Genomic DNA, 14526 nt, shown 5'->3' with positions numbered 1-14526 from the left:
GACTGTTTGGTGTTCAGTCCCATATAGCCTATCGTAACCTTGCATGGTCTCAAAATATATCCTTGAAAGGTTGCAAACTGGCTTACAGTAGGCACGTGTCCGTTATGAACATGTATGCCATTGGGAAATATCTCCAGCCGATTGGTTGATAAATTCACACGTTAAATCGAGACCGGGCACGAGATAAATTGAATAAGATGTCCGTACCTTTAAAGATATCTCTCTCTCTCTCTCTGAGAACGTCGCAAACAACCTGATGCATTGGTTTCCACACTGGATGAATAGCAAAGGTGAGTGTAAACTACATAATCACCCACTAAGTAACATACATGGTAACTCGTAATCTGTTTTTTTTGGCCAAGCGAGAATAAAGTAAATTACATTTATTCATAATGAACAGTGTATATGCAATACGAATAATCCATTTATTAGGCAATGTATGTAAAGCGAAAACGATTCAAAATTAAGACCTCTGTTTACGCCTGATGAAGTAGCTTTCGCTGTGTGCAAGCGTTTTCTGGTCCAAATCTGAACGTAATTAATAAGGTGTGGCAGGGTAGAGGCAGTTTCATAGCATACTTATTTTAAAAAAGTAACATCAGTTGGTTCGATCTGGTTTTAAGATAATATTTGTTTACAAAAATAAGAAGAGAAAGCATGTCCCATCTTACCCCAACAGAGTCTCTAGACATATTTCACACTGCAATTGTCTATGATTTAAATGGTTTGTTTATCTTATATAAACACATGGGGAGTTAGCTTTGATACGAAACCTACTTTGGTCGTTACATTCCTACACGATTTACGGGGTGTGGTTAAAGAAAATGGCCCTGTCACGCTATAAACAATTACACATCCCCTCCAGGCAAATGGGTAGGGTTGCCGCAACCTATGATAGCTTCGGGGTCGAATTTCACATAATGATAACTACGTACTTGTTATAACATGAATGCCGAATCTGAAATTTAAGCTTGGAGAACGGAAATGAAATACAGATGTATAGAGTTGGCTGGATGAGTAATTCTCAACGTTTTATGGTAGCGGGGTATATGCTACTTCGTTAGATGTGTTTGTGTTTTCTAACACACAAAATTTTACACAGCACATGCGTTGCAAATGAGTCGTTTGGTTCCATTTTTGGATCACTTAATAAGTATATAGACGTATTTAAACAAATCAACATAGTCGTTGCGTTACGAGGAAATCGACAAATATTTAGTCGAAAAGGTACACACACACACACATATATATATATATATATATATATAAAATAACGTGTAAGCGGACTTGAGCTGTATGAAACAGAACACCTGGTGACGACAATATCGTTGCTCCGCTTTGCAAGGATCAATAAGTTTTATTATAGCCTTTAATGCCCTGCCTTTTACAAATGACTTTATTTATTGCTAGTTCTGTTTAACTTATAAACAAACGTATTGACAAAGACGTTGGCTTTATTTATTGCCCTAAATTTATTGGTTCAATAATTTTTTTCGCTTTTTTGTTATTTTCAACGCAACAATCCAAAAACGCTGACTCGTTTTTTATTTCGCAAAATTTAAAACTTAATTAAAATTTTACACGATATTAGATTGGAAGAAAACAACGCACAATAATCGCAATGAACTTTATTGTATTAAATAATATGCGGCATATATTTGTGGTTGGATATATAGTTGGAATATGGCTTAGATGGTTTAGTTTTTTTATCGTCCCATTTGATAGTAAAAAATGAAAATTAATACATTTAAATAATCGTATCTTGACGACTTGAAACAGACTTATTAATGCTTACGAAAAATGGGATATTAATTCCTAATAAATAGTAGGGTGGGGAAAGATGGGACACCTTTACCACGTAATAACCAAATGTTTAGATCGTGTTTTAAACAATTAACAATGGTATATGGGAGTCGGGAGGATACAGTTCTGTGATTATTTGAATTTTCTTTGTTTGCTACTAAATGTGACGAGAAAATAGAATAAAAAGGTTTCCCATCTTACCCCACATCACTATACATTGTAGTTGTATTTACTATAATTTAGACAACACCAAAAAACGTATATTTGAGGCAGCATATTTTGAAGTATAGCATTGAAAGTGAGCAGAAAACAAGTTAAAGTTAAAGTTAAACGATCATGACGTTGTATCTACGTCAATTGTACCTGTTAGCACAAGGCGCGAACCATACTTGTCGATAATAAATAACGATGTTAAAGAGAAAATTCAGAGTAAAAAAGCGCCAACAGAATAACGACACAAAGTCCAATAATATTCTTTCATGATGCCCAGTTCTATTTTCGCATTTAATTAAAATAAAAATCTACGGTCGGAGACGGAAATTTAGCGATAAATATGATTTTTCGGAGAAATAAATATCGGCCTTGCAATAAAAGCATCTTTGCGAACGTTAATCGCTTTAATTAACTTAATTATCTTGATGTCCAGCATATCATTAGCGAGAATTTTGGGCGGATATTTCTCTTCGCTAAATATTCTGACAATGGGTTGACTTTTGGTATCCTTTTGTACAGTACATGCTGCTTATGTTGTGTGACGTCATTAAATATGTCGTCATATATGACGTCACTATCCGGCAAACACACCGGAGAAGGCTCCACATCTGTACTTGTATCGACAGAAGAAGCACAGCACTGAAAATAAAGATAAAGCGATCAAAAATTAGGATTCGACATTTAGCATATTAATACCTACTATACAACTTATTAAATTTCCAAAAAAAAGTTATCCGAAAAATATTTGCTGGCTTAAAATTACGCTAGAAATTTTGCGAAAATCTGCAGATTTGATTTACTTTGAACCAAAGCGCATAGTTATACTGATAATCGTTGGACTTACAGCATTTAGGTTTTAATTCTTTTTAATCCTGTTATTTAACACGCAAAGTTTTTCCATTTCCATTTTAATTTGGTTTATTTCGCAGCAACTACTATGAGTTTGCTGTACTAGCGGCCACGGTTTGTGGCACTTTTGTACTCTATTAGTGTGGGTGAAGATGGGACACTTTTTCACTCTATTTTCTCGTCCCATTTTGTAGTAAACAAAGAAAATTCAAAGAATTATAAAACCCCATAGACCGTTGTTAATTGTTCAAAACTCGGTAAGGATATTTGGATATTATGTGCTAAAGTTGTCCCATCTTTCCCCCACGCCACTGCTATGTTTTCTGCACACAGAATTCATGACTTACTTCTCCGTCTCGATTGATGGCAACCCCCAATGAACTTCCTCGTTGTTAAACTCCAGTGGCAATATGAACTACATACAGTCTGTTGAAAAAGGTTAGAGGTAATTCTCGTATACTTTTAAAAGAGAGCATATTATTGCATACTTGTCAACTGGTCTGAATGCTTTACTTACGCTATAACATAAGTATTAATTGAAAAATCGACATAACAGAATGGGTTTAGAGCGCGGTTTGTGTAAACACTGCCTATATTTCTTGTAAAATAATAGTTTGGTACAATTAGTAAATAAATAACTGACATTAATAATATAAAATTTTTCTTACTAAAAGTATAAAATATATCGTTTGTAACCTCAGTGCACAATAGACAATATACACCAACATGGCTCAAAAAGTTCGTATCTTTTCGTTCAAAACTCAATGACTCTGTTAAAACTTAACTTAATGATTATATTATCCAAACAAAATGAAATCACAAAAACAACAGACCGTTATACTTTTACGTTTGTTTGCCTGCTACACTTTACCCTCACATGCAAGATACTGCTTGCCAACTTTTTGTAATAATTAGTGAATAGATGGAAGTTACCTTGACAGTTGGAGTAGATGCTACGTGTGTTCTTCTTCGTTGTGCTTCTGTTCTTCTGGTTGTTGTTGTTGTCGTCGTTGTTGCAGAGGCAGGTGTTGTGGTCGTTGTTGTTGGGACAGGTTGTTGTTGTTGTTGGCTGTGTTGTAGTTGTTGTTGTAGGAACAGGTGTGGTAGTCGTAGTTGTTGTTGACTGTGTTGTAGTTTCCGTTGTTGTTGGCTGTGTTGTCGTCGTTGTTGTTACTGTAGTTGTGTTTGTAGGTGTAGTTATTCTATCCGTTGTTACTGTTATCTCAGTTCCGTTGTTGGTTTTTATCTTTTTCGTAACAACAACACGTCTTCTTGTTGTTACGGATTGTGTTGTCGCACACTTTGGTTTTTCAGTTGTGGCTACACTTGTTGGCAATACGTCAGTTATCCCGTTTTCCGAATCCAAGTTATTCCTGTTCACCATAGATATATGCGCACCTATGAAAAATAAAAAATATTAACTTTTTGAGAAAATGAAAAAAGATTAACATAATCATACTAAACAGCCGTATGGATTACTGGACAAAATATCTGATTATTAGATGACACAATAGTAACAGCGACGAGCCTTGAACTCGTACCACTAGGGTTAGAGGCAGGCGCGCCAACAAGTTAAAAGCAAAGATAGCGTTCGTATAACGTATGTAATTTAAATTACGAAAACGGAGAATCAAACAGTCACTAAAACTATTAATTTGCCAGGTTTGCACCAAATCCAATTTATAATATATATCTTACTATTATACATATACGTTAGGGATTAATTTTGTTTCTAAGAACTTATTGCTGTAGCAACATATGTTCAAAACATAAAATAATTGCAATATATTAAATCATATTCACCTGATGCACACGACACTAAACATATCGCGAGCAAAAATAAATTCATGTTTTTTTGTTTTAGCGTTTATTTTAACCTGAAACGAAATCACAGAGCTTTATAAACGAAAACAATATTCTTCAACGATGTTTCTATAATTTATATTTTGTCTTAAATCCCTCATCTGTTAAATGCCCGAGCACTTTCGATATTTTTTTAAATTTTGCCACTGCTGTGCTCCATATACTGGCCTCTCTGTGCTACTAAAACAAACCAACTTGACGTTATATCGATCAGACCAGCTTATTTTAACCGTCCGTATCATGTTTTATAAATTGCGGTGCCCAGGGGTATGCGGTACGACCTTTTTCGTGTGCACAAATTGTGACGAAGATTAATCATTTCAACGCTAACGACGGTACGTGACGTATGTATTAAAAAGTTATTTTAATTTGCTGGCAAAGCATTTCTCAAGTGGCCATTCAAGTTTCGGTTTTAACGTGAATTTTATTTTTCTATTCTAATACTATTTCATTCTATATATGGGAGCAGTTCTACAGCGGGGCACGCTAACGGACTTGGGATATTGGCCAAAATAGAGCCGTTGCCCCAAAATATAAGATGGCGAAGATAAAAAAAACAACCAAGAAAGAAAAAATAACAACAAAACCCGACAGCTGTTAAAACACGCTTCAGATAAAACCATATTAAGTAAAGTTATTAATTAAAAAGTGGGGTGCAAAACGTATTATACTTCCCTATGATGAAACGTTGTTTAATTTAAAAAGATCTCTCATATAACTAAGTGTCATGTTAAATTAAAACAGACCGTGGACTTATATTCAAGCGGTTTTGGGCAATAAATCAGATCATCGCCTTTACTAAGCATTTTCACAATTTTTTATACCAACGTTAAAAGGCTGGTAAGAAATGCTGACAAGAGCCATTGGTGTTTTGTCCAGCGTTATAAAACACAAATTAGTTTTTTTTGAAACATGAAACAGACAATTTTAACTTAATTCGCACTTTCGTACAACTTTCTGCTTAAACTTATAAAACGAACCTGTAATAACCTACATATCTCATCAATACGTAGCCTAAATGGTAAATATATAAAATAAGAATCAATTAGTGTTTTTTTATAACTTATAACAACCAATTTTGATTTTCTTTCCACGATTTGTGGTTAACCTTTTAAAGTCCTAATATATCACATACCTGAACAATCCGTATCATAAATGGCAATATGTAAACAAGAATCAGTTAGTGTTTTTGAATAACTTAAAATAAACAGTGTTAGGTTACCCCACTTTTGCTCTAACTTTGGGGTTAATCTTCAACGTCCAATGTACCCTGGGATGCATTTAGATTAGTATAGGCGGTGCCAAAATAAGACCTGTATTATTGGTTCTTGATTTTTCAAGTTGCAAATATTTTGCTGATCTTTCAAGTTTTGGTCGCTTAAAAGGTCACAGGGCGCAAAAGTTTGCAAAAGCACAAATAGAACCCTGCTTTAAAACACATCAGGATAAAGTTATTTTACGTTTCATATAATATAGTAGGGTGGGAGGAGATGGGACACTTTTAGCACACAATATCCAAATATCCTGATCTTGTTTTAAACGATTAACAATGGTCTATGGGAGACGTGAGGATATAGTTTTATAATTCTTTGATTGTTCTTTGTTTACTACCAAATGGGACAAGAAAACAGAACGAAAGGGTGTCCCATCTTCCCCCACCCTACTATAATACGCTTCTATAATCTATTGTTATGTGCAGAGTCCGTATATAAACATAACATAAATGTTTATATACAGGCGTATTATAGCATAACATAAATGTTTATATACAGACTCTGGTTATGTGTATTGAAATTGTAACAATCCACCATGTACAGACTACAGTTTGTGCGTTTTTAATATAATTTGGAATTTTTCGATTATTTTTAAATACATTAGTCTCCCTATTAACTCTTGCGCTAATATTTTTAATAGTCACCACTTCTAGAACGCTAATTATAACCAACAAGTCATTTTAAAGCGAAATCAAACGAAAACTTTTTTAATAGCGCCTTATATTTGTTCATACGTGACATAGGGCATGGGATGTTAAAAATAATTGCTTTAAAATTGCGTGAAAGACGTAACCAGAAACCACAAACACAACAATTGACGTATAAAAGGACATTTGATATTAGCATTAAAAATTTGTGGAATTTGGTTTCGAAAGTTTATTTATCTTTACATTTATTTCGAAAAATATGAAGTCGACGACATAACAATGTCGTATTGCAATGTGTGTTTACGGTTTCTGTATTTTTCGTGTATTATGGAGAAATGGGTCTTAATGTCGATGTCATAGTACTTCTTATGATGCGTCAATAGTAATGATTATGACACAGCAACACGTATTTTACCATATATGACGACGATCTGATGTCCAGTCAAATGAGGCAAAGTAATGACCTAATGATTCACTGTACTTTTTTGTGACGTAACCACCATGACGTAACCACCATGACGTCACAGCTACGTAGTACTACCAGGATCAAGCATTTATATAGCAATGCAATTTACGATAAAGCATTTATAACATCGTAGCAATTTCCCCATATGCAACTAATTAACGTATATAGGGCTGCAATTACAATTAATGACGGCACCGGCTGTATTTTATTGCTAGTTTAATTACGGTCGGGGTTTCCCGATGTTTTCAAACATATGCATTACTTTTTCAGTTGTAAAACTCTACAGCAAACATAGTAAACCCGTATAACCTTATGGAGAATGACTATAGTTTGTCCTCGTCAACACTTACATATGCACGCAAACAAAACTTAGACATTTAACATATTTAGGAAACTTGTTAAAATTCAATATTTTCTACCACTAAACTTGTGTTCCGTTTTTTCTTGAAACCTATGTTTTAGTTTTTAACCAGCTTTGCTCATCACGCCTAAACAAATTTCACGCCCCATAAATCCCCTAAATTTTAAGAGCATTTAAATAAGTCCTAACAATACTCATTTTATGTTATTATTTATAATGCACAAAGCTGACCGTTGTAGAATTAAACCTCCTATTTATTACGTTCTACGCAGCAAATTAGGCAATACGTTAATAACCATTAGTTTAAAAACTGCTGCATTCCGAAATGAAGCGGCCAACATGTATGGACGTTCCTATAAGCATTACATGTGTAGCGGTTGAGTGGTAACTGTATCGCTCAATCTTAAACATAGTTACGCCAGATGTAATAGTTACGCAACACGACTGTTTAATATTCGATCTTTATGCATTAAGTTAATTTGGAAAACTATGATATACATCTGTGCTCGAAACACACTCAACCGCTATACAAGTAAGCACGTTAACTTTTTAGTTTTTGTCTCATAATTTTTCCTTTGGATAATTTCGGTAAGCCCTTCATGAATTCAACTCCTCCGTGTAGTTGCTTGTAGTCAGATAATCGACCTACGAAACATTGGCATAATATTGTTATCGTATTGTAGGGGAAGATGGGACACCTTCAGTACATAATATATAAATATTCTGATCGTGTTTAAACAATTAACAACGGTCTATGGGAGTCATGAGGATACAGTTTCATAATTATTGGAATGTTCTTTGTTTACTACCAAATGAGACGTGAAAATAGAATGAAAAGGTGTCCCATCTTCTCCAACCCTAAACTATATACCCCATTAGTTAATACATCCTCGCAATGTAAGCATATTTAGCTACCAATTAAGTGATAAATGCAACATTATTTTGATACATTTCCCCATTTGCAGCACTCAGTAAGTCTTTGCGAATGAATGAATGAATGAATGGTTCTAACTTATTTATCAGCGCGGGACAACGACAGTCGTTATAACGCGGGGGTTCTTACACATCGTGCCCGCTTACAAGTTATCACTTGTAACTCTGTGGGTATTTTTTTCATTGTATGGCTGACGATTTTGACAGCCCTCGGCGTAATACACAAGGAAACAATGGGTTGGAGAAGTTGCTATCAATGTCTTAGGACACATATACCAACAACAGTAACGAGATCGAGTCTCGAACCGCTTCCCCTATGGCAATTTACTTTACACACACTATTCAGTAATGTACATTCGCGCATAGACAGGTAACAGGTCGTACGATACCTTTCATATACCGATGCACGTCTTCCTCATTCAAGTCATTACCAACGCGAGCCACGATGAACGCTTTTGGGACTTCCCCCTCGTACCCTACTACACCTGTAACCCCTATAACCGCAACGTCATCGATTTGTGGATGCTTGTGAAGCTCAAACTCAAGCTCTGTCGGGATAACCTGTGAAGAATATACCTTAATATACCTTGTTTTAGTTTTAAGGAATGTAACTGATTATAATGCAGACAGTTTAACTTTAAACATTTATGGGTAACCACTGGGTTGGAGTAATTGTCTTTTTAGTGTCTTGCTAAAGAAACGTACACTTGTACTGGGAACAGCTTTTAACATCAAACTGTCAAACTCTGTGCTATCAGATGCAGGCGGTAAATATATTTACTCCATACCACTATTCCATTGTATTTAATGAGATGTTTAATCCTTCCTCTGACGTAAACATTGCCATCGTTGTCATAGCAACCATAGTCCCCTGTCCTCAACCAGTTGTCGTCATCGAATAAAGCTTTATTTGCTTCTTCGTTTCCAAGATATCCCTTTGAAATTATCTAAAACATACATGAGATATAGTGGGGTTGGGAAGATGGGACCCATTTTCATTCTGTTTTCTCGTCCCATTTGGTAGCACATAAGGAAGATTCAAAAAAATAAAAAAATATAAATCCGTACTCTCACGACTTCCATAGCCCGTTGTTAATTGTTCAAAGTACGGTCATGGTATTCCCCTACCTTACTATATATATTGTTGCCACCAGTCGTAATATATAAGTCTTTTTGCAATTGTTTGGCCTGCAAGATCAGCAAACAGTAAACAAGATACATCGCCCTAACCTTGACAAGGTGGAACACCTTTGGCACATAATATCTAAATATCTTGATCGTGTTTTAAACAATTAGTAACGGTCTATACAAGTCGTGAGGATATGGCTTTATAAATCTTTGAATGTTCTTTGTTTACTATCGATTGGGATGAGAAAAATGAATGAATAGTTGTTCCATCTTCCCCTCCCTAACTACGTTTACCTGCGGACCTTTGAAACGTAATTCTCCATACTGTCCTGGTCCCAAATTATTCCCGGTATCGCAATCCACCACCTGAAAACAAATATTAGTTGATTCTTATATGTCATCACTACGTCATCGCATGACATCACCTTCAACTTAGTGTTAGGAGCAACCAACCCGTGCGAGCCATCCACTAACAGAGCTTGGTTTGCAACCGTTAGAACATATGCTTCTGTCATTCCATATTCTGCGGGGATATCGTAAAAGTTACGCCATGGTTCTGTGATGATCATACACCCGGCGCCGTCACAATGATGGTTGATATATAGCGCCTGTCGGGTCGTTCGCGGCTCTAAGCTGCTATTATTGCAGGTTTGTTGTACCTGGACAAGAGACTACCCGGCAATTACTCTAACCCAGTTGTTCCGTTTCAGACATATAAACATTACAACAACGATAAAAAAATATGAAAGTTACACACATATAAACGGGCACGAGATGTATGAAACAGAACACCGTGTTATAACAACTGTCGTTGTCTTGCTACACGAGGATAAATGAGTTCATTTAAACATATAGTATTGTTACCATCAATAATGGAAGCATTTTGAAACTTTGTTTTTAAACGTGAAATCAATTCTTCCGCAAAGGAAGCACCAGATACTGAGATGTAATTCAAGGTTGTGAGGTCATAATCGTTTGCTACGTCACTGTTGATGACGTCAACTAGTATAGAGGGTATCCCAAATATGCTTGTTACCTAAGAACACAATGTTTAAACTGACAACTTTATGATATATAATATATAGTATATGTAATATATAAGAAAAGCAGAGAGAAATGGTCAGTCATATATAATAGGGTTTTAAGATGGTCCATGTTTTCATTTTCTTTTTTTCGTTCCATTTAGTAGCAAACAAAGAGTATTTTCAGAATTTTGTAACTGTAGGCTCTAAAAAAATGTTTTAATTGTTAAAAACTCGATCAGGAAATAGAGGTGTTAACGGGAACCCATCTTACCCCATAGAACCATATCAAGTTTTACCTTGTATTTTTCAATGGCAGCTAACATTGAATGAGCGGTAGGGTTGTGAGTGAAGACAAAGGTGGAACCTTGGATAAGATACTCAGGTATATTATGCAACATACTGATGTGATACATTGACCCCATTGAGTACAAGACGTTTGACCGGGACGGTTTGTACGATAATCTGAGAAAAAGAACAGAAAGGCTTTGATATTTCACAAGGATAAAAAATGTTAGAAAAGTTTCAAAGGAGAAGCAAAACCAAGTTGAATGTATGAATAAATGAGAATGAATGTAACTTATTTTATCCTTGCGTGGCGGGAAAACGACAGTCGTTATAACACGGGTTTAACACCTCGTGCCAGCTTACGAGTTACCATGTATGTTACTTTGTGGGTAATTATTTTTCGGGATTTTTTGTTTATTTTTTATATATTGCATTAGTGACCACTGGGTTGGAGCAATTGTCGTTAAGTGTCTTGCCCAAGGACACATACGCCCACAATGGTAGCAGCGACGAGCCTTGAACCCATTACCTCTGCGCTACAGGCAGGCGCGCTAACCACTTTGCCACGGCGCCGGTAGTTATACAGATTTATAAATTTTAGAAATTTAAATAGATGAATACCGTAAGCACATTATTATGTTTTATATTTCCTGATCGTGATTTTACAATTAACAACAGTCTTTTGGGAAGATACGGTTGTATAGTTATGTAAATATTCTTTGTTTTCTGCCAAATAGGATGGTAAAAAATGAAAATATGAACCATCTTACCCCAACCCACCATACAAAAACATGATACCGTTAGAAAATAAATTATGCAGAAATAGCAAACTTAAAAATTATCGAATCACTTTAGCATTGCCAAACTAGCTTCAACAGAATAACTGTTGATTTGAGTTATCTTCGGTGGGCCAGTAGTTCCACTAGAACAAGCTAGCATGATAATTGCATCTTCTGCGCTGGTAGATATTCTCGAAGCTTCTGCATGAATAGTTAAGCTTTGTGACGTCGCATCATTATGTCGTCATAACTTTGTGACGTAACAACTATGACGTAACTTACCGTCAAGTGATCCATTGTCAAGTAATACGTCTTGTGCTTGCTTGATTCACCTATGACGTATATCTGCGTAGAATGAAAACAAATGCATGAAGGAATAAATGCGAATATTTAATCCTCAAGTCGGGAGTCAACGACAGTCTTTTTATCCACATACACCCATTTAAAAGTTACCATATAAGTAACTTTTGACACATGCCTCCACAATGGTGGCAATCTTGAACCGTACCCTCTGGTCTGGTTCATAGATGAGGATCGGAGCTAACTATTATGCCACGGCGCCGCGGTCGATCTGTGTTTTTATTGAATGACGTCACCTACCTTATTGTCGGGTACTTCCCCTCTGACGTCATTCAGTATTTCAAAGCACCATGTATCGACAATGAATACATCTGGTTTCTGTATTTTGAACCGTCGTCGCAGTTCTTCTGCGAGGGGTAAATAACGCATCATAAGTTTAGCAGCCACGCTTTTTACCCTCGCCTGTTTTAACGGTTGTCGATTTGTTGCTAATTACATTCTCTTCGTTGTTGTATTCGAAGAGACAAGATTCATGTTATGTTACCAATAGTATAGACCCGGCCAAATACTTTTTTTATGATACTCATCATAATAATCGCTAATGGTTGGTTTAAAAGCTATGTGATTTTAACATAAGTTGCATGGGTTTATGTTTGTTTAGTGTAACCTATAGAACATGCTTTAATGTTTCATCATTTTTTTTTACTTTGATATATCGTACCTGCTGAAGACAGATAATTACAAGGGAACACCACCGCCCCGCAATACATGGCAGCAAGTATAAGAATTCTTTGCTCTGGTTTGTTCTTTCCCATCACAACAATCACGTCACCACGACGAACGCCATCTTTGTGAAACGAGTCGCTGCATTTTAAAACCGATTCACGAATCGTAGTAAATGAATAAACTTTTCCATCGTTGTCGTCGTCAATCTAAAATAAAGTAACCAGCGTTAAAGACAACGAAGTAACCACAAATAGTTAGCGTATCCGAATAAATCATAGGTTTTTCCAATAACCACACAAAATTACATATGGTGTTGTTACTCGTAAGCAGTTGTTAGATCAGGTCCCGTCGTACTCCTCTTCGCGCATACTAGATGATGTATCTCGTTCATTTAGGGATCGATTAGGGCCAGATCAACCCCCAATTAACTCTGACTCTTACAACAACTAACTTGACAGTGCCGCAACGATACGACAACGATATCAAAATTTAAGGTAGCTATACAAAGAATCCGTTTCGGTCCGTTTCCCTTCGTATATGCACATACCAGCACACTACGAAAATACAAACACAATGGCTGGGTATTGTGCATAGTTTACAAACAATGGCAGTCGCCACGAGCATTAATGAAGAAGCAGCTAGGAAATTGATTAGGAAAATGTGGCAGTTTTTCGTTATCATACAATCTCGGTGAATGTGGACTGACAAAGATAATGCTTTAATCGACAGCTTTCACACGTTACTACAAAAAGCCACGAGCTGTATATGAAAAAAAACGCGAGTTGCATTCATTCACCCATTTTTTAATTTATAAGTTACATTCTTTTTTCATTGATTCATTTATAAGTTACATTTAGGGATCCATTTATTTTATACTCTTGCCAAACACAGTAATGCCAAACATAATACCGCCTACCCAAGCCGCTGAACTTCCATATTCTTCAATTGTTTCCAAAATATACTTTACAAAGTTTCGTTTTGGTATTTCGATATCTTGGTACGAACTTTTTAATTCCATTTTTAATTTCTGCCTGAAGTCAAATTCCTATAGCAAGGTGGGACAACTTTTCGTTTTTTCTCGCACCGTTTGGTATACAGTAAACAATGAACATTCAAAAAATTATAAAACTGTATTCTCACAACTCACATAGACCGTTGTTAATTGTTTAAAATACGGTCACGATATTTGGATATTATGTTCTAGGGGTGTCCCATCTTCCCTCACACTACTATACCACCTGTTGCTAATAACTCTCTTGCAAAACCTTGTTGCGAGTAGCCGCCATAGTAGAATAGCGTGTTTGCTCAAAGTAGCATATCGAATGAATACTTTCTATACGAGTTATCCTTGCGTGACGAATAATGCCAGTCGGAATACTGTGATATTATCATGGGATCACTATTTGAATAAATGTAAATTACCTTATCTTTAAATTCTGCCTGTGGTAAAATTCTTATATCTCCTTATTACTTCAATGTACAAGACGACTGACTCTCTTTTTACACCAAGCGCGAACGCGAACAAGTCACTAAATTGAATAATATTGCATGTTTGTACAGTACCAATGCTGTGGTGCCTATGGTGTTATTGTTTTCACCAATTGCTAGGCCCTGCTGTTGCGGCAATATCCTGTTCGTGTGTGTGTCAGGATTCAACATCGGGTACGCCTGTAGAGCAACTACATCACTGGATTGGAGTAATTGCCGTTAAATGTTTTTCCCTGCGATACGCACTCGCACAAATGCACTGGTAAGGGCTTCGAACTTGTTTGAATTTTTGGCTTCGAACATGGTATCCTCTGATCTAAAGGCGAACGCTGTTATCACTATGGGTCCATCATATATAACTACTATGGTTCCATGGAACAAAACAA

At 36.0% G+C, this 14526-nt stretch overlaps 2 protein-coding genes across 2 annotated transcripts; both read right to left on the bottom strand.

Annotated features, from left to right (window-relative positions):
• Positions 1–2016: 2016 nt before the first annotated feature.
• On the bottom strand, positions 2017–5598 carry LOC100187495 (integumentary mucin C.1-like). The gene is made up of 4 exons (XM_002127867.4): positions 4669–5598; positions 3799–4263; positions 3213–3291; positions 2017–2655 (listed from the first exon to the last, which is right to left on the bottom strand). Exons 1-3 carry the CDS (start codon positions 4712–4714, stop codon positions 3281–3283), a joined length of 522 nt encoding a protein of 173 aa, XP_002127903.1. The 5' UTR covers positions 4715–5598; the 3' UTR covers positions 2017–2655; positions 3213–3280.
• Positions 5599–7715: 2117 nt separating this feature from the next.
• Positions 7716–14467, bottom strand: LOC101242537 (4-coumarate--CoA ligase 1-like). Its single transcript, XM_018813235.2, has 12 exons — positions 13569–14467; positions 12648–12858; positions 12227–12333; positions 11909–11971; positions 11698–11827; positions 10859–11024; positions 10402–10573; positions 9963–10060; positions 9832–9903; positions 9198–9356; positions 8799–8970; positions 7716–8121 (listed from the first exon to the last, which is right to left on the bottom strand). The coding sequence occupies exons 5-12, from the start codon at positions 11784–11786 to the stop codon at positions 8018–8020; spliced, it is 1032 nt and encodes a 343-aa protein (XP_018668780.1). The 5' UTR covers positions 11787–11827; positions 11909–11971; positions 12227–12333; positions 12648–12858; positions 13569–14467; the 3' UTR covers positions 7716–8017.
• Positions 14468–14526: the final 59 nt, after the last annotated feature.

This window comes from Ciona intestinalis, chromosome 9 (assembly GCF_000224145.3).
Source record: "Ciona intestinalis chromosome 9, KH, whole genome shotgun sequence".
Classification (NCBI taxonomy): domain Eukaryota; kingdom Metazoa; phylum Chordata; class Ascidiacea; order Phlebobranchia; family Cionidae; genus Ciona; species Ciona intestinalis.
This window is presented reverse-complemented; position numbering and strand designations above follow the sequence as displayed.

Bases quoted from the DNA above. Each gene is read 5' to 3' on its own strand.
- LOC100187495 (XM_002127867.4), bottom strand. From the start codon at position 4,714: ATGAATTTATTTTTGCTCGCGATATGTTTAGTGTCGTGTGCATCAG. The intron at 4,264-4,668 runs GTGAATATGATT...TATTTTTCATAG, and splicing joins TTTAGTGTCGTGTGCATCAG to GTGCGCATATATCTATGGTG.
- LOC101242537 (XM_018813235.2), bottom strand. From the start codon at position 11,786: ATGCTAGCTTGTTCTAGTGGAACTACTGGCCCACCGAAGATAACTCAA. The intron at 9,357-9,831 runs GTAAACGTAGTT...TGTATGTTTTAG, and splicing joins TACGTTTCAAAGGTCCGCAG to ATAATTTCAAAGGGATATCT. The intron at 8,122-8,798 runs GTATCGTACGAC...AATGTTTCGTAG, and splicing joins CGTGCATCGGTATATGAAAG to GTCGATTATCTGACTACAAG.